The sequence below is a fragment of the Monodelphis domestica genome, chromosome 4 (genome assembly GCF_027887165.1).
Source record: "Monodelphis domestica isolate mMonDom1 chromosome 4, mMonDom1.pri, whole genome shotgun sequence".
Classification (NCBI taxonomy): Eukaryota; Metazoa; Chordata; class Mammalia; order Didelphimorphia; family Didelphidae; genus Monodelphis; species Monodelphis domestica.
This window is the reverse complement of record NC_077230.1, coordinates 249,276,113-249,298,183: the sequence shown is the minus strand read 5'-3', so window position 1 is coordinate 249,298,183 and position 22,071 is coordinate 249,276,113. Positions and strand designations below refer to the sequence as shown.

Sequence of the window (22,071 nt, the reverse complement as noted above, 5' to 3'; positions counted from 1 at the left end):
ATGCTTCTGCCTCATGTGGGCACATAATTGTTAATGGGCATCCCAATACTAGATCAACAGTTTTTGCCACTAGTAAAGCTGTGGCAGCTATGCCTCTAAGACATGGTGGTGCTCCTGAAGCTACTGGGTCTGGTTGGACTGAATAATAAGTAACTGGGCACTGAGAAGGCCCCAAAGTTTGAGTTAAAACACCTGAAGCTACCTCTCTCCACTCAAGACATACAAAGTAAATGGCTTGTTGTAATCTGGGATGCTTAGAGCAGGGGCAGACAAGATAGCCTGTTTTAGATATGACACAGCTGACAAGTGGTCTGGCTCTAATTTAAGTGGTTTAGGGACTGAATCCCTTGTTAGTGCTATCAGGGGCTTAATAATTTCCCCATGGTCTACAAAACCCTGTTGCTCCTAAAGTTGCTCTTAACTGTTTCTTAGTGGTAGGAGCGCTCAATTTTTGAATATTTTCAATTTGCTTGGAAGAAGTAGAATGGGTACCAGCAGTCAGAATGAACCCCAAATATTCTAATTTGGGGAGACACCACTGAGACTTATCCCTTGAGATCTTATTCCCTTTTTTATGCAGTTCCAAAATAAGATGTTTACTATCTTCCTGACATGCTTCTGTCTGTTGAAACCAAGAGATCATTTTATGTTGTCCTTTTCTTGGCTCAGAATCTGAGCTAATAAACTGGGGCTTTCCATGAACCCCTGGGGCAGACAAACCCATGTATATAAATGCCCTTCCAGGTGGCAAAGAATTGGAAATTGGAATGGCTGAATAAATTGTGGTCTCTTTTGGTGATGGAATATTACTATGCTATAAGAAATGATAAGCAGGATGATTTCAGAAAAAAAGTTATAAAGTTCTACATGAACTAATTAAAAAATAAGTAGAACTGGGACAATATTGTATGATGATCAACTGTGAGACTTACGTTACCTTCAACAACACAATGATCTGAAGAACTGAAGAACTCCTGACACAAGAATTCCATCTCCAGAGAAAGAAATGTTGGAGTCAGATGCAAATCAAAACATGTTTATTTACAATTTTATTTGGGAGTTTTGGTTTTGCATGAGTATTCTCTTACAACAATGGCCAGTATGGAAGTATGTTTTGCATGATAATACATGTATAACCCAGATCAAATTGCTTGTAATCTCTATGAGGGAGGAAGTCAATTTTGATCTTATAATTTCAGAAAATATGTGTGGAAAATTGTTATTATATGTAATTAAGAAAATAAAATATTTTTGAAGTAAAAAAAAAACATTAGTTGGTTTTTATCTTTCTTTAGTTTTTCTGGACATTCTTGTTTGGCTTGTGTCCAATATGTAATTTTCTTTGAGACTTTGTAGATATTTTTACATTACTTTCTTCTAATTTGTCTTTTGACAAAAATTGCCAACCTTCATAGAAGTTTTTTTTTTTTATGATCAGGGTCTTTTTTTTTTATAATTTACTCATTTTTTCTTACCTATTTCTTGACTTTAGATTTTATGTTAGATTTGGTCCTGCTCACCTCTGCGAGAAGTGATTAGCCTGAGCTTCTGTGACTAGGTCTGGGGACCTTTACAGTTTTAGTGCTTCCAAGGTAGTGTGATGAGAGTTCTCTCCTGGTCTGCCTCTTCTCCCTCTAAACTACAGATTGTAACTATTTCTCTCCATCCTGGAACTTTAAGTCAGAATTACATAATGGGTGACAGATTTCCCAAATGGCAGTTGATCTTAAACCCATTGTTACCATAGAGAACCTCTGTAATACCTTTCTTTATATGAGTTTAGTTCCCTTATCATTCCTGGTGCCACTACACTACCATATGAAGCTAAAAGATCAGTCATTATCTCCATTTTGCAGATGAAGAAATAGATTTAGAGACTTTAAGTGATAAATGGTTTTAGAAGTGGCAACACTGGAACCACAAAGCAAATATCCTGACTTCTGGTCAAGTGATCTTTCTTTCACATCAAGTTAGCTCTCAGTGACATGAGAGAAGCCAAATTTGCCTCACACTTGTGTATTAGGTAAATTAAATTTGTGGAATTGGGAGACTAAGAGCAGGCAGTGGTTCTAGTTGGGATACTAGAGATGATCATTCTGAGTGAAGGTCTGAAATGGGATATTTTTAGGGGGTAGGTACTATTCTCTTTTTGTCTTTTCTATCCCCACTATTTATCACAATGTCTTTCTAATAATAGATATAATAATAAATATTTACATAGTTGATATGGATAAGTACTTTGGCAACTCTAAAAGAATATGGGTGGAACAGTATTATTGATGAACTCCTAATCACAACTGTCAGTCTTTCTAACTCTGCCTCTACCCACATATCTCTCTCTCTCACTCACTCACACACACACACACACACACACACACACACACACACACATACACACACACACATGTATAAACACAACAGGAAGCATCTTCATATGTCATCTTATCCCAACTTTTATTTATGGGGAAAATGAGGTTCAGAGAGCTGATTTCCTTTGCCCAGGTTCACAAATCATTAGTGGCAGCATCACTGTCAGCCCAGGACTTTGGCTTCAAATTCATTGCTCTTGGGAATAGAGAGTCAAGATCAAATTCAACACAGGTCAGAAATTATGACTTAGAGGTAGGGTGAATAAAAGGAGTGAAGTGGAATGAAGAATCAAAAATGATACCAGGTAGACTAGGACAAAAAGGCAGAGGGAGAAGAGGCAAATTTGGAGAAAAAAGTTGAGAATACCTTGTCATTTTGTTGAGCTTTAGATGACAAAAGACCTCTAAGTTAAGGTGCCATTTTGTTGGATCAAATATAGGACTGAAGCACAAATGAGAGGTGATTAGACTGCAGGTCACTCTCATAGAGGTGATAGTTGAAGATAATCATCCATCAATTTTTTTCATTTATTTAACATTTATTAACATTATATACAATTCTGAGTGCTTGGTGCTTGGGGCAGCACAAACATTAAAAAGATAAAGTCCAAAATGATCTTTTTTGAGCCAAGTACTTTTATCAGTTGTCATACTGGCAAAAATATAGGTAAATTATGCAGGCAGTTTCACCTGCATAACCAGATATTCAAGAGGAAGAGCTAAGCTTCTGAATTCATACTTCTGGAAACTCAACCAACTCACTCTTCTATCTCTTGTACTTCAATTGGGATAGGAACCATCATTACAAAGTTTTCCCAGGACAGTTAATTAGGAGGCACTTGCAATTTGTTATCCTAGTAGAGGCAGGGTGGAGACAATGGGGAGGTAATATTTTTTTCATGACTTCTTTTCTCTGGATGAGCAATCTAAGTGATGCAAAGGAAATAATTCAAAGGGGTTCAAGAATGCCAAGACACAATGTTGTACATTGCATAAAAGAAGGTGGGAAGAGATCAACATATGCAAAGTATGGTTCTCAAAGGAAAAAAAAACATCTCTGAGTAGTAGTTCTAAGAGGGCTATTGATTATTTGAGGTCCCAAGTCAGTCATGAGGGTAGTCACTGGCATGAATGAAGGAATGAGTCTAAGTTTTAAATATTTACCTTTGATGAGGCTTAATCCTTCCAGTGAATACTTTGTAAAAGTGGAGCAATTAATTGGAAATCATGGTGAATTGAGTAAGAAAAAAAAAAGGAATGAGGTAGAAACGGGATTATCTCTTTTCTAAAACCCAATATTCTAGAAGTGCAAAGAGTTTGATTTTATATTCTTATAAAAACTGACTTAGAGGGTTAGGAAAAAACAAGGAAAAGGAAGGAAACCAGCATTTATTACATGCCTATTCTGTGCCAGTCTTAAGTACTTTAAAAATATTATTTAATTTGAGCCTTATAAGAACCCTGGAAGGTAGGTGCTATTATCACCAGTAGAGTATTGATATCAGTTTGGCCCCAGAACACCTATAGTAATGAACAGAAATGGAAAAAAAGACAAATAGAGGCTTTATTAAAAGGAAAAACTTCCTGATGAGAGGTATTCCTAAATGGAATATGCTATCTTAATTGGTAGTGGGTTCCTTCCTCCTCTTCAGAGGTCTAAGCACTGCTCAGTTATATCGTAGTGCGGATTCTAATTTTTACAGTTTTATGTAGATAGATTCCGTTCCACCCCACCTCTCTGCATGGCTAGATATCACATAAACTCTCTAAACAGGTCACAGACCAAGAGTCCTAGGAACACGAACCCAGAACTAAAGGTTACAGGTCTGGGTTCAGACATGGGGCAAGACATGCCCGCACACTCTACTCCCTTGGAGGCGGTGGGGAAGGACCATGGCTGAGCGCGACAGCCATGAGAGAAACATGGTCAGCGTTAGGATAGATTATTCTTAAATCTCTATATATCTGCTTCCTCTATTTCAAGTGATTATTAATAAACTCTATGGAAAATAAGAAGTTGGAGTTATTCATTTAAATCTAACAATATGGACTACATTGTGGTTAAGATCCATTCCAGTTCTAAAATTCTGTGATTCTCAAGAACAGTGAGAACAGAGGACATTTGCTTTCTATTCTTTCTAAACTCAAAAAGATAATCCTTTAGACTCATCTTCCTCTCAAGGATCTGTTTCACAAGCACAGCAATCCCACTAACCTTAGCTGGGCACCCTTCATGAAATAAGAGACCCATAGGCCATCAGTATAAGCAAATTTATTTCTATGGCAGTAGTGGTTGTCTCGACAATAGAAAAATAACACTATTTGGAGAGTCAGGAAATACAAATATACCTATACACATATAACCTATGTTTATGTAATTTATGGCATATGTTGTAGTTTTACACATCAGCAAGCCATTCTGGATTTCACAAGGAGCCAATACACACCCAGTCAAGTTCTGTCAACATCTGAGATGAATTAAAATGCTAGGCTTCAGTTCTATAAAACAGAAAATACAAAAGATCTCATTGAAAGATGTTTCCATTTTCTCTCCCCCTCCCTTTTTTTTTTAAAGTGAATGTAGTGCTCATGAAAGGTGCTAAATTGATCAATGGAAGACTTCAATTCCCAGAACAGTTCCAGGAAGTAATAGTTCTACACCCCAACTCACCAACTCTAGCTGGACCAGGGGGTCATGACCTGAGCATGGAGGAAGCACCTCCAGTATTAGGGAGAGAATTTTCACCAATTTAAATAAATCCTTAGTTTCTGTGCTTAAATTCTAGTGGATCTGATGAAATTTTGCAGTAGGGCATAAAGAATCCACTTTCTTAACAAGCATCATGCCCCACAATTCTTTTATAAGCCTAAGTATTACAGGATCATGTACAACTGCAAAATTTCTACCATGCTCATCCATTCACTTGTTGAAGTTCTTAGTTAACATAGAGAAGGTAGATTTTTGTAAGGACTCAAGATGAAAGAGATTAATTCTGCAGATGTGTCTACACAGCTCTGACATGAACAAAAATATCCAAAGTCTTCAGGATAAGTTGGAGAGTTTTTGAATTTGATTCATTTTAGGAAAACCCTTAATGATTCCTGAACTTCTAAATCAATGGCTGTTCATGAAGTGAAGCGTGTGAGGAGGAAAAGAAATATCATCATTCAATACACTAAAAGATAACTGCACGTTTCTACACATATAATATTTAATGATTTGGTCATTTAAGTATCTCTTATATAAACCTGTGTGGATTTATTTCATTTGTAGTTTTAGAGCAAAGTTAATATAATACTGAAATTACACAATAAGCCTAGACATGAAGATGTTTATGAATTCCTTTACACAAATATTGTTTAATATTCTAAGTAACATTACTGAATGGAAGAGAATAGACATTCATATTTTCTATAGTGAAAAAGTTTTATCATATATGTACTACTTAGTCACAATGAATTATTGCCTACCACAATTTTTTTTTCATTTTCAATACACTAACAACTTGACAGAAAAACGGCTAAAAAAAGCAACTCTCTTGTTGCTACACGACTTAGAGAAATCCTACCTATGATTTATAAACCTTTACATGAAGATATCTATTACTTATGGAAACTTAGAAAACTCATTTCAAATGTCCCTCCCTCTGAATACGAAGCCGTTCTTTTTCTATTTGTAAACGCTCCTTTTCAATCTGAAGTTTCTCAGATTCAAACTTCAAAAACTGCAACCTGTCTTTTTCCAGTTGCAAGCGTTCTTTCTCAAGTTTCAGCTTCTCAGTCTCTAAATCGAGAGGCTGCAGAATTTTTTTTTCTGCTTGGCCAAGATCATTTTCCAGAGCAGGTTTCTCCAAATGGACAACCTGTAACCTCAATTTCTCTCTTTCAACCTGCAGCCTTTCTTTCTCTACTTGGAGTCTTTCATGCTCCATATCTAAATGCCATAACCGTTCCTTTTCAATTTGCAGCCTTTCTTTTTCTATCTGCAGTCTTTCTACCTCAATGTCTAGCCGTTGCTTTTCTATCTCAAGTTTTTGTTTCTCCAAGCTTATAAGTAAGTAGGATTCATCATAGGCAGTTTGAGACTGTATTGATGTAAGAGTACCAAATTCTTTGATATGAGGGAAAACAGAAAGCTCATTTTCCCTCTTGGAATCTGGCATCATAGGGGACAACATTTCTTCCTCCTCCTCTATTTCAAACTGAAAGAAAAGAAAAGAGAGCTGATTAAGTATCTATTTATAACTTCTGTGAAAACACATTAATCCCCGACATTGCTTAAAAACTGCATTGTTTAGCCACACAAAACTACATGCTAAAATTTCTCAGTTGTCAACAGCAAACATGTAGCTCACATTTTAAAAAGTTATCATGAAAATCTGAAGACTACCATAGGAAACATGTTTCCAGGCATATATATGTATATATGGATTATGTACATATAAATAAACACATACACACAAATATATATGCATGCACAATACATATATACTTTCCAGTCTAGGCAAAGAAAAACTAAATGCTAGCACTACACACAAAACCAGGCTAACAACTTACTTCAAAATTCTGTGGAATCTTTTCTTCCTCTTCCTCCTCCTCTTCCTCTTTGACTTCTGTTAAGGAGCCACCTGCTTCCTTGATATCAACTGTATTTTGCCAGTCCAAATTTGACCCATTTGGAAATGCAATCTTATCATCGAGTTCTTCAGTGATAGAGTCATTGAAATCTGATGCTGAAAGGGGTAAGCCAGGACCCACTAGCTTTATGTTTGCCTTCAACCATTTCCTCTTCATAAGTGCTCGCCAGTCAAGGTATCGCCTTTTCACTTCAGCCCCTGTTCTTTGTTCTCCTTCCCCCACAGCATTCACACACTCAGCAATCTCCTCCCAAGCTTTCCGTTTCATCTCATTAATTGTTGTATTGAGTTGCTTAGAAAATATGACTTCTTTCCTCTTTCTGATTTCTTCCAAAAGGGTCTGAGTTTCTTGAACACTAAAATTGCTTTTCCTTTTTCTTTTCAATTGCTTCATTTTACAAATTTGAATACAATTTTACTGTCACAGCAATGTAAAAGTATCTGATAATCTCTAGAAAGTGCAGGGACCAAAGATGTTCCCCTATTTGGCACTTTGTTTTTAAATTATGGCTTTCTACTCAGCTAGGAGCACAAGAATCAGGCTGGATCCTAAAGGGAAAAGATTGAAAAATAAACAACAAAATCCCAAAACTCAAATCAATCTCCAACATATGTGGTACATATTTCCATAAATAGTAATAAGCTTTACTCAACAATAATGAAGAACCATTATGCCAAATTTAACATTGAGAAAAAGAAACAGTTATATTCTTTTAATGCTTCAATTTACATAGTAAGTTCAGAGCCTAATGGAAGGTCCCCTGTGAGGAGCTACTCCCTGTACAGACACCACTGGTCTTGGGAGTCAGGAAAGTCTACTATGTACTTCAGACTATGTGTCCCAGGACTAATCATTTAATTTCTCAGTGATTCAGAGAACTCTCTAGATTTTAAGTTGCAAAGTTGATATTGATCTACATTGGTCAAAAGAATTTCTTCACCAGGAGTTCCTTTTATTGTTGAAAGCAAAAGTCCAGCCCCCCTCCCCACCTTCACTGCTTCTCACCCCCCTCCTCAAAAAAACAACAACTTGAAAACTTAATTTCATATGGAATAAATTCTGAACAACTATCATTCACTGCACTTGCTCTAGGGCAAAGCTAAGTTTGAGATGCCATTACTGACTAAAAAGTCTCTTTAATAGTTTGGTGTTGAAAATAAATTTCCAGGTAAAGCTTGTCCAAAAAAAAAAAAAAACCCAGTAACAAAAAAACCCCAAAATAAACCATTATAGAAGACTAATAGTAATAGTTCAGATTTAGTTACATTATGGTTTCCTTTTTACAGAGTTTTTCTCACAACAGCCTTGTAAGTCAATGGTAGTATAAGTATTTTCATTTTCATTTTTACAGATTAGTAAAACACTGAACCTTGAATTTCGGAACTTACCTATACTCATATGACTAAGGATATATAGTAAAGCTGGAATTTAAATCCAGTTTTTCAGGCTCCAATTCCAATCCTCTTTCCGGGACTTTCTCTACCAATGAAAATGGACTATTTGTCTGAAAATCAATGTCTTTACTGAGAGATTCTATTACAGGAGGTACTATTATTAGTCTTGTACTTTTCTTCTTTAAAATAATTTTATATAAACAATACGGAAATATATTTTTGCATGATAATACATGTATAATCCAGATTGAACCATTTGTTGGAATCAGGAGAGGGAAAGGAAGGGAGGAAGGAAAATAAGTTTGATCATTTAATTAAGGAAAACTTAGGTGGAAATTTGGTAAAGATTTTGGTAAAAAAAATTTTAAATTAATAAATAACACATTTTTACAGTGGAATAAATTCTTGCTATCTAGTATTTCCACATTCCTCTTCACATCAGGAAATCACTTTGTAAAGTCTGGTTTTGAGGTTCTGACCAAAAAGATTCCAGAGCCACAGTGATGAGAGTTTGGAGAGAGAGGATATAGCTGAAAGGATCCTAAGGAGTTAGATATGTAAGGGAAATAGAAGAAATTATCATATAGCTTTAAGCTACCTAGAACTCGTGGTCTACCTGTGGGGCAAATATTTTTTCAAATACTCCTTTTTTCCAACAATCCATCTGATAATGCTGAACCTGAAGTCTTCCATGTCACAGTTCCACAGAAGTTGGGAACATGATCTCCCTGTATTCTTGTTTGATTTTTCTTGGGGGAAGAGACTTCCTATCAATATTGATAGGCAGAGTGTTATTTAAGAATTGTCTGACTGTTGTAGCTCTATGCAGTGCTCTATTCTTGGAAACTGGTCTGGTGTCCTAACTGACTGCATGATGGGGTGGCAGCCTCACGATTCAAGCCCAGAATGCTCCTCTACATGATTGTTGCTTCAGGCTCTCTCAGTACTCTTGAGAGGCCCCAAGTTTCTGAGTCCTCCTTAGTCTAAGACCAGAAGTTCTTTTCCTGTTCCAAATCCACATTGTTTTGCATCCCTGGAAAACTATCAGAGATTAGTCTTCCCCATTTATAAGCACTCAGATCCACCTTAGTTCAGTGTTGTGCTTGTTGGGGAAAAACCACATCCTTGTTTAGAATTCCCTCATTCAAATGCATTGACAATGGATCCTGAGAGCCAGACCTAGAGATGGGAAGTCCTAGGTTCAAATCTGACCTCAGATACTTCCTAGTTGGTTGACCCTGGGCAACTCACTTAACCCTCACTGCCTGGCTTTTCTTACACAAAATTGGTTCTAAGACAGAAGGTAAGGGCTTAAAAATAAATAGATCCTGAGGCCTGGAGGCCAGGGACTTGACTTCAATAGATGGTATCTCTACCAGAGCAACAGCACTGTCTTAGCGGGGTGCTTTAGTGAAGTAAATATCAGCGTGTTTACCTGATTTCTGTGGAACAAATGTTTCATCCTCTATATCACTCAGTTCACTTAAATGACTGGGAATGGGGAATTTCTTGAGGCTTGATGCTGAATAGTCATCTATCTGCTTCTTAATTTTCAATGTGACAGTCTCTCCTGCCATCTGTAAGAAATGGTTGGCTTCACTCAAAAGATATTCCCTCTCAGCTACTGCTGTTGAATGCTAGGATTTGATCAGCAGCAGTGTGCATTGTACCAGTGCTTTCCACTTATCTTTTTAGTGACAATGGAGATGATTATGGGATAAAAAGGCTCCTGATTTCCCATAATCATGATGCCCAGGAGGCTTCCACAGCAAAGTAACAGCTCTAGGACTCTCTTGTTCATTTGAAGTTATCTTCATCTTGAAGGATGTTGAACTTCATAATGTCCTCACACTATTGGATCACCTGAACTACATCTTCATTGGAAAAGCCGTCAAGTTGGGTGTATGTTATCAATGATGAACAATTGGTCTCCAGATTCCAGAGTAACAGCTGTGTGAGCCACACTGCCCCTACTGATATCTGAAATAACAAGGGAATCTCCTGGTTTTCTATTCGTGGTGTGCTTCTAGACAGTTTCACACAAAATGTTCCTCTACTTAGAATTAGTCTTGGCAATGACAAACTTTCCAAAGTGACCCTCCCACAGATAAAGGTATCTCAGAGGAATTGAATGGCCCAGAGTCTATTGTCACTGAATCCATTATTGAGTCACAATATTCTGCCATAAGTGTAGCTTCCACCCTTTATCCTTTGAGAAAACTCTTTGTTTCATTGTGCTGTCTTTGGCTGTAATTCCATTGATTGCCATTTTCAATTTACAGTAATCGACACCTTTCTGCTGGGTTGTCAGCTTTGAAAAAGGAAATAAGTGATGGAGAAGACAAAATCTCAGGGGTAAATACATCCCCTTGGATCCCAACGCCCATGGCAGAGCAGCAGACAGCACTACCTCTACAGTTTCAGTGTGGACAACGTGCCCAGCCAAGCCAACAGTGCTGAAATCAAAGAATGATGAATTTTTGAAGTTTTTCTTTTTTCATTCTCTTCCTCCTCATTCTCCCACAAGGGCTGGTAGTGCAGCTACCTCAAGGTAACCATCCCATATTCATGGAATTCTGGATTATGCACTCATGGTGGTAGAAGAGATGGATGAAGACACCATTGTTGCATGTTCAGGTCCCTTCACTGCTACGCAAGTCTGGGGAGATGGGGAAGAATTCCACGTTTGACCTAATCTATGGTACTGGCAAGGAACTGTATGGCTTCTGCTACCCTATAATGTTCAATACTAGTTCCATAATGGAAAGAATATGATCTCCAACATGCAATGTAGCTCATCTGTCTGCAATACATGAAGATTTTATTTTGCAGATGATGATGACATGCTTTTTACAATACACTGAAGTAATCAGTGCAACAGCAAGGCTAGAACCAGGGGTTTTGGCAACTTTAACAATCTGTGGTCCAAAAGCTGTTGCCACTTAATCCATTATTGTGATGAAATATTCTAATAAGAGTATACATTTCTGCTCACATTGTTTGAAAAAACTCGTGTTTTCAGCATGGATGCTGCCAGAAAATCTGATTCTATCCACACACAGTAGCCTGTCACCAACTTTGATTATGTTCTTTCTGTTAGAAAGCCCTCCAGGTTAAATACATGTTATTACAACAGGATGAGATTTATTTCTGTCCTTGTGTGCTCCACCTTGTATTACAAAGCCAAAAGTGTTTTCTTTATTTAAAGTTGTAGTTCACAACACAACACAACACCAGACTCTTATACTGAGTTGGATGGGAACTTTGAATACAACCCTTTCCCCAGCATTCTTCAGGAAAGAAATGATCTCATCTTGGCAAAATTCGTTGAGATTCAGCACACTCTAGCATGGGCCTCATCAGTCCAAACTAAGCCCAAACAAACCAGCAAGAGGCCTCAAGAGTGACTGAATTATTGGTAATGGCTGCTGAACCTCTCAGCCCACAGACCTAAAAGGGTCTGACCCACCTGGTCAGAAAATTACAGTTATGTCCCTTTGCTAGCACAATGTACAGGAATCTATTGCATTGCTAATATGTAGTCTAAAGACAAGAAAGAGCACTAAAGCATTCAGTCCCAGGAAAGCAGGGACTGCTGTCACAGTTCTACATTGGATTATACTTGCCAACACAAACTCAGCAACTATACAAACATAATTATAAAGTACTTTTTACACAAATAAAGTCACCCCTAAATAACTGGAAAAATATAAATTTTTCATGGATGGGCAGTCAATATAATTAAGATGACAAATCTACCTAAACTAATCTACTTATTCAATATCAGCCTAATCAAATTATCCCAAAAATCATCTTATTAAGTTAGAAAAAAGAATAGCATAATTAATCTAGAAGAGCAAAAGATTAAGAATAGCAAAAGTATTAATGAAAAAATGTGAAGAAAGGAGGTCTAGCAGTATCAAACTTCAAACTGCATTATAAAGCAGTCATTATCAAAACTCTCTTTTACTGGCTAAGAAATAAAAAGGTAAATCAGTGGGACAGTACAGATATACAAAGAACAATAGCAAAATATTATAGTATCTTGTTTTTGACAGAAGTATAGGTCTAGGCAATTGGGATAAGTAATTAGTATTTGGAAAAAAGTGCTGGGATAACTGGTAAGTAGTTTGGCAGAACTAAGTACAGATCAATATCTTATACCATTCACTAAAATAATATCTAAATGGATACATAAAAGGAGATATAATAAGCAAGTTAGAAGAACTGTGAATACCTTTCTATCAGATTTCTGTAGAGAAAGGCCGAGATCGAGAAGGTATTTAAGCTGATTCAAAGGCTTTTGAGGGCGCTTGGCTCTTGGACTTCCGTTTTGGGGCAGACGTGGCTTTTTTTCATAATGTAGGTGAGGTTGTGTCTAGGCCTCTCTGTGGCCTAGACACGTGTTTCTTATCCTGTATTTTCTTTAATCCTTAATCTTCAATAAACCTCTATAAAATGTAATACTCCTTGCAGAGAGAAACTAATTTCTACCTGCCTCAGTCTCCCCATCTCCCCTAAATTTTCACTATTACACACAACCAGAAAGGCAAGGAAACTAAGTCAGCCTTTACATTCACCATGGTGACCGTCTAAAAGGAAAGGCAGTCTGAGGTCTCCTGCACAAGCTTCTCCAGGGGTCCAGTTCACAGCCAAGTGTCTTCACTCCAAGTCTGAATGTGTGTCTTCCAGTCTCTCCTCAAGTGTCTGTCTTCCAGTCCAACTCTGAGTGATTTTTTTCCAGTCTCTCCTCTGAGTGACTCTTTTTCACTCCAAGCCCAAATGACTGATCAATCCCAGTCCAACTACGAGTGACTGAATTCTATCTATCCTTGTATGTTTCTGTTTCCTGTATTTAAAGACCTTTTTCTCTTGTGTCACGTCCCCTAAATTTTTACGTCTACCAATCAGAGAAGACTCTCCTCTCCAGGACTGCCCACTCAATGAATGAAATGAGTGTTCACACCTTTTGTAGTTAGTTATAACTTTTTGTAGTTAGTTCACACTTTTTGTAGTTAAAATGGGTAGATCTACTTTAAATACTGAGTTAACATTTTGGGGATTAAAATCTAAAAATAGACAGGGGATTACAATTTTATCTTCACTGTCAAGGAAGGGTTAAGTACCTTCATTGTTACAATCAGGAGATAGCCACATCCAATCTTCACAGCAATATTATATAATGATCAAGTCTGAATAAGTTAGCTATTTTCAGAAATACAGCAATCAAAGAAGACAATAAAAGCAAAGAACTCATGATGAAAAATGCTATCCACCTCCAGAGAAAAAACTGATGGATTCAGGCTGCAGATTGAAGCATTGTTTCTTTATTTTTCTTGTGTATTTTTTTGTTGTTGTTGTCTGTGCTTTCTTTCACAACATGACTAATATGGTGATATGTTTTGCATGACTGTGAAGTATTACCTGCATCAAAATGCTTAATTTCTCAATAAATGGGGGAGGGGAAAGAAGGGAGAGATTTTGGAACTCAAAATTTTTTAAAATGTTAAAAATTTATTTTATATGTAATTTAAAATTTTTTCAAAAAAAAAAAAGAGAAAATGAAAGTGGTGTTGTCCAATCTCATTCCAAAGTTCAGAAAGCTATATAATGCCCAACAGTTGTATACATTCTGTTAGAGATTTTGATTATTTAAAAAATTTAAAAAAATACTAATTTTCTTTCAATTTATGTTGTTTTTTCAAACAGCTACTAAGATGTTACATTATAAACACTTATTAAGTTGTTTGCACCTATTTAATAAATGGGACTGTTAAGTATTTCTTTTGGTCTATAGGCCAAAATTCCTGAGGTACTAAAAGTAATGTGAACAAGAAAGTTTGGGAACTTCTGACTTAGCCAAACAGATCTTATTGATATTTGTTTTTCAAAAATCTCCTAAATTTGGTATAAATTTGGGATCTAAACACTAAATCACCATTTAAGGATGTCATAATCTAAGATATGAGCAGTTAACAAATTCACTCAAAGATTTTGAACTATCAAGTAGATAATTGTGTTCTTATAACTTTCAGTAAGAAATAAATATTGGCTGCTATTATCTGTTCTTTTTGCTGTTATTTTTAAAGACTTTTCTTCCTAGAAGGTTTGAGTTACAATAATAGAACAAAAATTAGAAACAAATAAATAAAATTCATAATGTCTAAACCATAAAATAGAGATCAAACCCCCAAATTTTACAAATGAAGAAACTGAAGTGTTAGGGATTGTTTCACTTTTTATTTAAAATCATACTACTCAAACTAACAGCCTTTAGGAAAAAAAAAAACATGACAATAGCTATGAACCAGCCTCAGAAGAAAGAGCAAGATTTAACAAACTCATCTATAATTCCTAGGACTATGAAATATAAAACAAAATAAGACTACACAGACAGAACTGTAAATCAACCAGTCATATTAGGAAAACTGCCCCCTTCATTATTTGCAAAGGAAGGGATGGTGGGAGAGGGAGAAACATAGACACAGACATAGCAAGACAGAAAAATAATTGGAGAGACAATGACAGAGAAAGAGATGTATCATGTAGACAAAGCTTTAAGTAATCCTCCCATTATATTTATTACTGCTCAGCATGCTACTATGCGTTCTTTTAATTTATGCTTCCTAAAAGAGATATGCCAAACTTTAAACATTCAAAAGAGAACAGAAAAAACAATGAGTGAAAGGTTAGAATTTGTAAACCTTAAAAAATTCTCAGGCCCTACTTCATAAGGTTTGGTTAAGACCATTCCCCATTTTAAACAATAAAGGAACTTAGATCAGGAATGTGAAATCTCTACTTAGATCAGGAATGTGAGACCTCTACTCCACCCTTACTTAAGCCTGCTTTAGGGAAAGAAACTCCTTGCTGAACAATGAAAAACACTTAAACCCATACTTATAGTAAGGCAAAAGTTCTTAAGCTGTGCCTATTTTTAGATCTAATACAAAAGGGTGCTAAGTACCTATAAAGGTCAGGCAACTTGTGAATTTACAAGGAGCAAAGAGGTGAGAAACCTACTCAGAGGTTTTTCAGGTGTGAACTTAATCAAAAGTTCAAGCCTTCTTAGGTGTGAATTAAGAATGGTCTGTCCTTTGGAAAACGTCTACTGTGATTGATAGATGTGAGAATTTAGGAGAGGTGACATAGGAGAAAATTCCCTTTAAAAGGAGAGGAGAAACTGAGAGCAGGAACTGTTGCTGGAGCTCCCTCTGAGGAGACTCTGTCCCTCTGGGGTCTCTCTCTCGGGAAAGTCAGCTAGGAAAGCTGAATTAGAGGAAGCTGAACTGGTGTCTCTCTGAACATTGGAATGTTTGCTTGGACAAATCTTGTGGTGAGTGGATAAAAGACTGACTGATCTTTCTCTTAGGGCTTGGGCCTGGGTTGACCAGGGCCGGCCTGGGCCGGCCTATCTTTTTCTCATTATTTCCTCTCTCTCTCTCTCTCTCTCTCTCTCTCTCTCTCTCTCTCTCTCTCTCTCTCTCTCTCTCTCTCTCTCTCTCTCTCTCTCTCTCTCTCTCTCTCTCTCCCTTTCTTTAATTCCTCATTTGTATAAATTAAAATCTCTATAAAACCCAGCTGACTTGGGTATATTTAATAATTGGGAATTTTCCCCTGGTGACCACCTTATATTTGATTTAAAACAAGACACTGTCTTGAAACCATATTTTCTGGTCACAATTTAAGCTCCAACTCTTTTATCTGCAACAGTTTATGTCTTCCATTATTTTAATTATTACAAATTAAAACCAAGGTTAATATGTGTCCCAGGCAATCACAGAAGTTAACAGCAGTAGTAGAGCTACACTAGTCAAAGGCTGCCACCTATATCAATGAAATCAGAATCCTCTGATTTCAAAACAAATAGAAAACCCCAAAGATGAGACAGTACCATTACCTAGAAGAATCTGAAGGCTAGATGTTAGGAGGAATTGTAAAAAATTAATAATTACTGTAAAGGAAAATCTTTTGAAAGTAAAGTTGGTCAAAGATCAGAAATGTTACAAGGCAAACTGAAATATTCTTTCCTAGAAGTCTTGTGTTGTTTTTAATAAAATATAGAGAGCATAGAGACTGTGATATGAAAATCTGTGAAGGAGGGGAGGAGGATGTGGAGATCATCTGATAAAGTTCAACCAATTTCAACCACATCTCAGAATTATCTCACTGGCTTGGCAGTTGCTTTTTTTAAATATAAAGCGAAGATTATGCTAGGATAAGGTTACATAGCCTTCTGAACAGTGTCTCACAAACCATATTCCAAATGAAAGAGTAGAGACTTTGAGGAAAGGGAGATTTAAGTAACTGCCTAGGGGAGTTGTTGGGTCCTAAAAATGAAATGGGTTTCTGACTATAGTTTAAATGAGCATGGAGCAGGGAAAAGAAAAAGAGGAGGGGATGAAATGTAACAGAAGATCAAAGAGTAAGCATGATCTTGCCCAAGGCTCTGCATTTCCTGGTGTTACCTAGTTGAGAAGGTTGAAAGAAACTATGTAATCATCAGATGAAGCTTTTCTGAGAAGCCTAACTGAACTGAGAGAGTTGAACTAAATTTCATAGGGATTAGAATTAAGCAATATCTTAAAGTTACTATAGTGTTTGGGGTTGGGAGTTGAATAGCTCATGGTAAAGGAAGCAAAAATGCAATTTCTTGGTCAAATAGAAGAAATGTAATTGCTACTAAAAAGAATTTTATAGAGAATGGTAATTGAGCTGAACCTAGTGGGTCAAAACCACATTCAATAGGGACTAGATTTTTCTAAGTACAGATAGAGCTAGGGAACTCAGAAGGTGATTATGACTACAATAGTTGCTAAATAGTGAATTGGTTATTAGTGTACTAATGAGTTTAATTATTTTCTCTTGTTTTACCCAGAACTTAATAATTGGAAATCAGTAGTACAAATTATACTAAAAAATATGAGCTTCATCAGTAGAGACATATAAGAATAGTCATACAGTCAAAAGACATCTACGAAATGTCAGTATCAAACCGCTGCTTTAAAACCAAAATGGTGGGCTGAAGTAAAATAGAAGTAGAATTGACAGAGAGGAAAAGGAATCAAGAATAGAGAGAATTCTTAAAAGAAATACAAAATTATGGAAATACCAATGGCAATAAAAATATATTATCTGGAAGAGCTGAAGAAACCATGTAAGCTATTCTCCTATCTTAAACTTGTACCATAGTTAAACGTTTTATTTTTTGACTCATACACAGATAGCCACATACATGGACATAGGGGATACAAATAGAAAATATATATGATACAGCTACATACAGAATTTATTCATGCATGTGTGCATTTATATGTCTCTTAAATTTGTTGATGTCTATCAGTAGGCAAAGTATTCATTTCCATTAGTATGACAAATGTTTCTCGGGTAATTAAAGTTTAGATAGTATTTTCTTCCATAAAGATGGGATTTAAGATGCAATGGGTAGAATCAGTGAATTCGTGACATCCCTAAATAGTACTGTTTATAACCTCTCCAGTTTAGTATATATTATCAAACATCAAATCCTTATGGAAAAACTTTGAATAATATTCCATTGTTACTATTTCAAAAGATATTATGATGTTATATTTTTATTTCCAGGTTCTAGCAATTTCTTTTTGTTTTGTTGTTCTTATATGATTAATATCATTTTGGAAAAATTCTCAGATTGTCCTCTCTTTATTCTAAGCATTCATGTGGAATAACTATCTTCTGAATTGCAATGAAGCACTACTGGAATGGAGGTCAGTAAGAACTACAAAAAGGCAGAAAATGAACACTTTGGAAATAAAGATTTGGCTTTATAAAAATGTACATACAGAGTATAGGAAAAACTAATGTAGGAAATGAACCAATAAGCAAACTGTCCCTAAAATGGACTATCTTTCAAGAACTTCCAAGAGATATTTAAGTTTAAAGCAAAATCAACTAAGTCAGGAAATTATTTGACAAGCGTCTACACTATGATTCCTATAAAGGAATCTGTATTCTTATAAAGGTGTCTAAAATGATCTTTTCTCTTATCAAAAGGATGCTGTCTAGTCTTGGACACATAAAGTTTATAGACTCTACAAGGGCACTATCTATAGCCAAAAATCATTAGCAATTTTAATGGAAAAAGAAAATGGAATCCTGACATGCACACACAGAAAAATAAAATGGGCTAAATAAAATATTAAGATGGACTCTTCTTTTAAAGTTGTGTAGTCTCATCTCATACTTTCTGTGTTAAGTCAGAGCCAGTGGGAGCTTGGTTAGATCCAACATTTTATATAAAAATATCAAAATGGAGAAATGACACAATTCTTACAGTCCTTGAGATATAACATAGAAAAGAAGAAATTTTAACTTTAAAACTATTCATATAGTCATCCAATTTACAGAATAGTTCTCAGTGGCCTTATGAAAATTACTTCCTTTCTTTCGTCATGGCCTCAAGAGAGGCTGAAGCAAAATTGTTTCTGGTAGGCTTTTCCCATCTACTTAAAAGTTTATTCTTGTCACTGGGAGGTAAAGTTCAGGTATTAACTCCTGGAAAGTAGAATCCAGGGTCTCTCCATTTGTTTTATATGGTCCCTAACAATGAACACCTCACAACCACCTCCCATACCTAGAGACATTAGTTAGGTCTTGGTTGACAAGAAATTGTGCACAATGTCTTTTCAGGAGGAAGCCTTTCTTCAGGAGGAAGACAGACATCTCCCCACTGTCAACTGTAAGGAACCTGAAATGTCACCCCCCGCCAGCATTCGTTAATTTAGCAGGGTCAATTTTAAAATCCATAATCCGTGTTAAAAACCATTGCTGTGGGTCTCTCAAAAATACAAAGAGAAGTAGAGAGATGGAAAACTAAAGTTAAAATGCTTGTAGTAACGTGAGTATAGGCATCCCACTGACTGATCCTATTCATTTAGAATTAGCATAAGAACTAAAATTAAGTTACAGAGGAGAACGTATATCAAATGGGCCATTTGACATTTCAAATGATGTCTTATATGTATTGCAAACTTAGCAAATAAAAAACTGAATTCATCATCTTTTCATCAAAATCTATTCCTCTTACAAACTTCCCTATTTTCATCTCGAGTAGATTATCCCTTCCAATTAATGAGGTTCACTCTCTTAAAGAGTCCTCCTCAACTCCTCATGCTCTCTCAACCCACATGTGTAACCAGTTACCAAAGTTTGTCCATTTTAATTAATTTTTATTGTGCAAAACAGAATGCATAATTCTCTTCTTTCCACTTTCATTAATTACCACCCAAGCTCAAATCTTCATTACCATTAGTCACATGAAATGCTAAAATCAACTTAACTTGTCTCTTTTACTCAAGTTTGTCCTTCAGTGTAATAGTTAAAAGGATTGCAGAGGAATTGAGGGGTAAGGAAAGTTTTATGTTACAGGGAATGGAGGAATTGAAGGGAGAGAGGGAATATAGCTGCTGGTGAGGTAAAAGGAAAGAGATACCCTCTGCTGAGAGGCTACCTTTGAAAATTGGGTTTCCCAAGAAATAGGCCGCCTGAGGGGACAGCTTCTCTATTGATTTATGTTGAAGATACCCCAGAGCAGGTAAGCACAGAGCCCTCTGAGGGATAAGCCTCCCCTCAGAACAAGGTCACCCAGCAGGGGTCCAATAAGGACTGTCTATGGTTGAATGACTGTCCTTAGGTTCAGCTCCCTCTATGTCCCCCTGAAATGATAGTCCTCTTATCTGACTGCAATTATTTAAATAAAGATGAATTTAATAACAAGTAGTTAATCAGGATTTCCCTAGATTGGGTTTGAGTCTCTCTCAGCTTTTGAGTTGAGGCCAGGCCTCACAGGCTGGTGTAGGGTTTCTTTTATTCCTTTCTATGCTAAGCTACCTAGCTTTCTTAAATTAAAAATCTTATTAGTAGACAGCAAGAGGAAGAAAAGGTTCTGATCTTCAGAGCTAGTTGGGCCTGTCTCTTCGGGCTGATGCCCCTAAAGACTAGCCTTACAATTCAAACCACTCCCCTTCCATCCTTTTGTTCGATGACATGATCACAGGAATCCAGGTAGACTCACAGTTGGGAAAATCAGGAATAGAGGCACTTCTATCTTCCAGTCCAAGGGCCAGGAAGAGAGACCGTCATGAGACCAACTGTCACTCTCAGTTGCCCTTCCTACCATCAACTGTCATTACTGTCCATCAATTTCACTCTAACCTTCCAACTGCTGTTTGCTCCAACTCAGTGGCAGAAAATCCAGCACTTGCTTCAGTTTTCCTTTCCACAATCGTCCCCTTTTTTTGTTGTGACCTTCCGAAGGTCACTTAGATTTATTATACTTACCAAGCTACTAAATCTAATTTCTAACCACTCCCCCCCCCCAAATAATAAACTTCACTCAATTACTCTATCACTATTCTATGCTAACTTTATCTACTCTAAGGAATTCTATGCAGGAAAGTTTGGGTAAAGGTAGTTTTAGGATTTTACAATAAATTCAGTACAATAAATGTTTGAACAAAACCATTACAAAGAAATTTGAATTTTAGTGCTAATACTACATACTCTTGCTAAGTTAAACTTATACAAACATTTCCCCTATTTTACATATCTATAATTATTTGCAAACTATTTTATCTATATATATTTTTCCATTAAACACAATTTCAGCATCAGTTTTACAGTAAAAAATTAAAAGTTTACTATATATCTGCAAATGCAGCTTAAGTCTATTCCTAAGTATAACTGTCTATGCTATGTTTAACATAACTTATTCCTAATCTATTCCCTACTTATTATAACTATTCTCTAAATCCCTAGTTTAATCTATAACCTAATTTTATGTACAATATATATAAGTGTTATGCTAAATATTTACAGACTGTTACTAACTTAATTATTATATGTACATTATTTATAGATTATTTACATATTATATAATAATATATATTGTGCTACATCCTGATGTCAGTCTACTGCTAAGACTCTGAACTTAAGAAAGCTAGCACAGATTAGCATAGACAGGAATAAAAGAAACCCTTTACCAGACTGCGAGGCCTGGCCTCAGCTCAAAAGCTGAGAGGGACTCAAACCCAATCTAGGGAAATCCTTATTCCCTCTTCCCTGATACCTCCCCAATCCAAACTTGTTATTAAAATTCATCTTTATTTTAATAATCACAGTCAGATAAGAAGAGGACTATCATTTCAGGGGGACATAGAGGGAGCTGAACCTAAGGACAGTCATTCAACCATAGACGGTCCTTATTGGACCCCTGCTGGGTGACCTTGGTCTGAGGGGAAGCTTATTCCTCAGAGGGGTCCGTGCTTACCTGCTCTGGGGTATCTTCAACATCAATCAATAGAGAAGACATCCCTTCAGGCTATCATAGGTGGCCCACTTCTCAGGAAACCCAATTTTCAGTATTGTACAGAGTCATATTCCTAAATTAAAGGTCTAATTTTGTCATTCCATACTCAATAAACCACTTATGCCATAGCAACCTGAGGTGTAGTTATTGTTGTTCAATTGGGTCCAACTCTTCATGACACATATACAGTTTTCTTGGCAAAAATAGTGGAGTGGTTTATCATTTCCTTCTCTAGCTCATCTTACATATAAAGAACCTAAGGCAAACAGGGTTAATAAACATGCCCAGAGTCACATAGCTAGCAAGTGTTTGAGGCCAGATTTGA

At 36.3% G+C, this 22,071-nt stretch overlaps 1 protein-coding gene across 4 annotated transcripts in view; it reads right to left on the bottom strand.

The window, feature by feature from the left end:
- Positions 1-4,621: 4,621 nt before the first annotated feature.
- The window catches only part of MSANTD4 (Myb/SANT DNA binding domain containing 4 with coiled-coils), a 34,153-nt gene continuing 16,703 nt past the window's right edge, over positions 4,622-22,071 (bottom strand). For 2 of the 4 annotated variants that reach the window (XM_001371444.3, XM_056794446.1), the window contains exons 2-3: positions 6,927-7,555; positions 4,622-6,571 (exon numbers count right to left, since the gene is read on the bottom strand). In XM_001371444.3, the coding sequence (XP_001371481.1) occupies positions 5,996-6,571; positions 6,927-7,400 (1,050 nt within the window). In that variant the 5' untranslated portion in view covers positions 7,401-7,555 and the 3' untranslated portion in view covers positions 4,622-5,995. Of the gene's footprint in view, positions 6,572-6,926; positions 7,556-9,836; positions 15,830-22,071 lie in introns of those variants that run through there. The other 2 variants (XM_007494899.2, XM_056794447.1) reach the window with 2 other exon arrangements.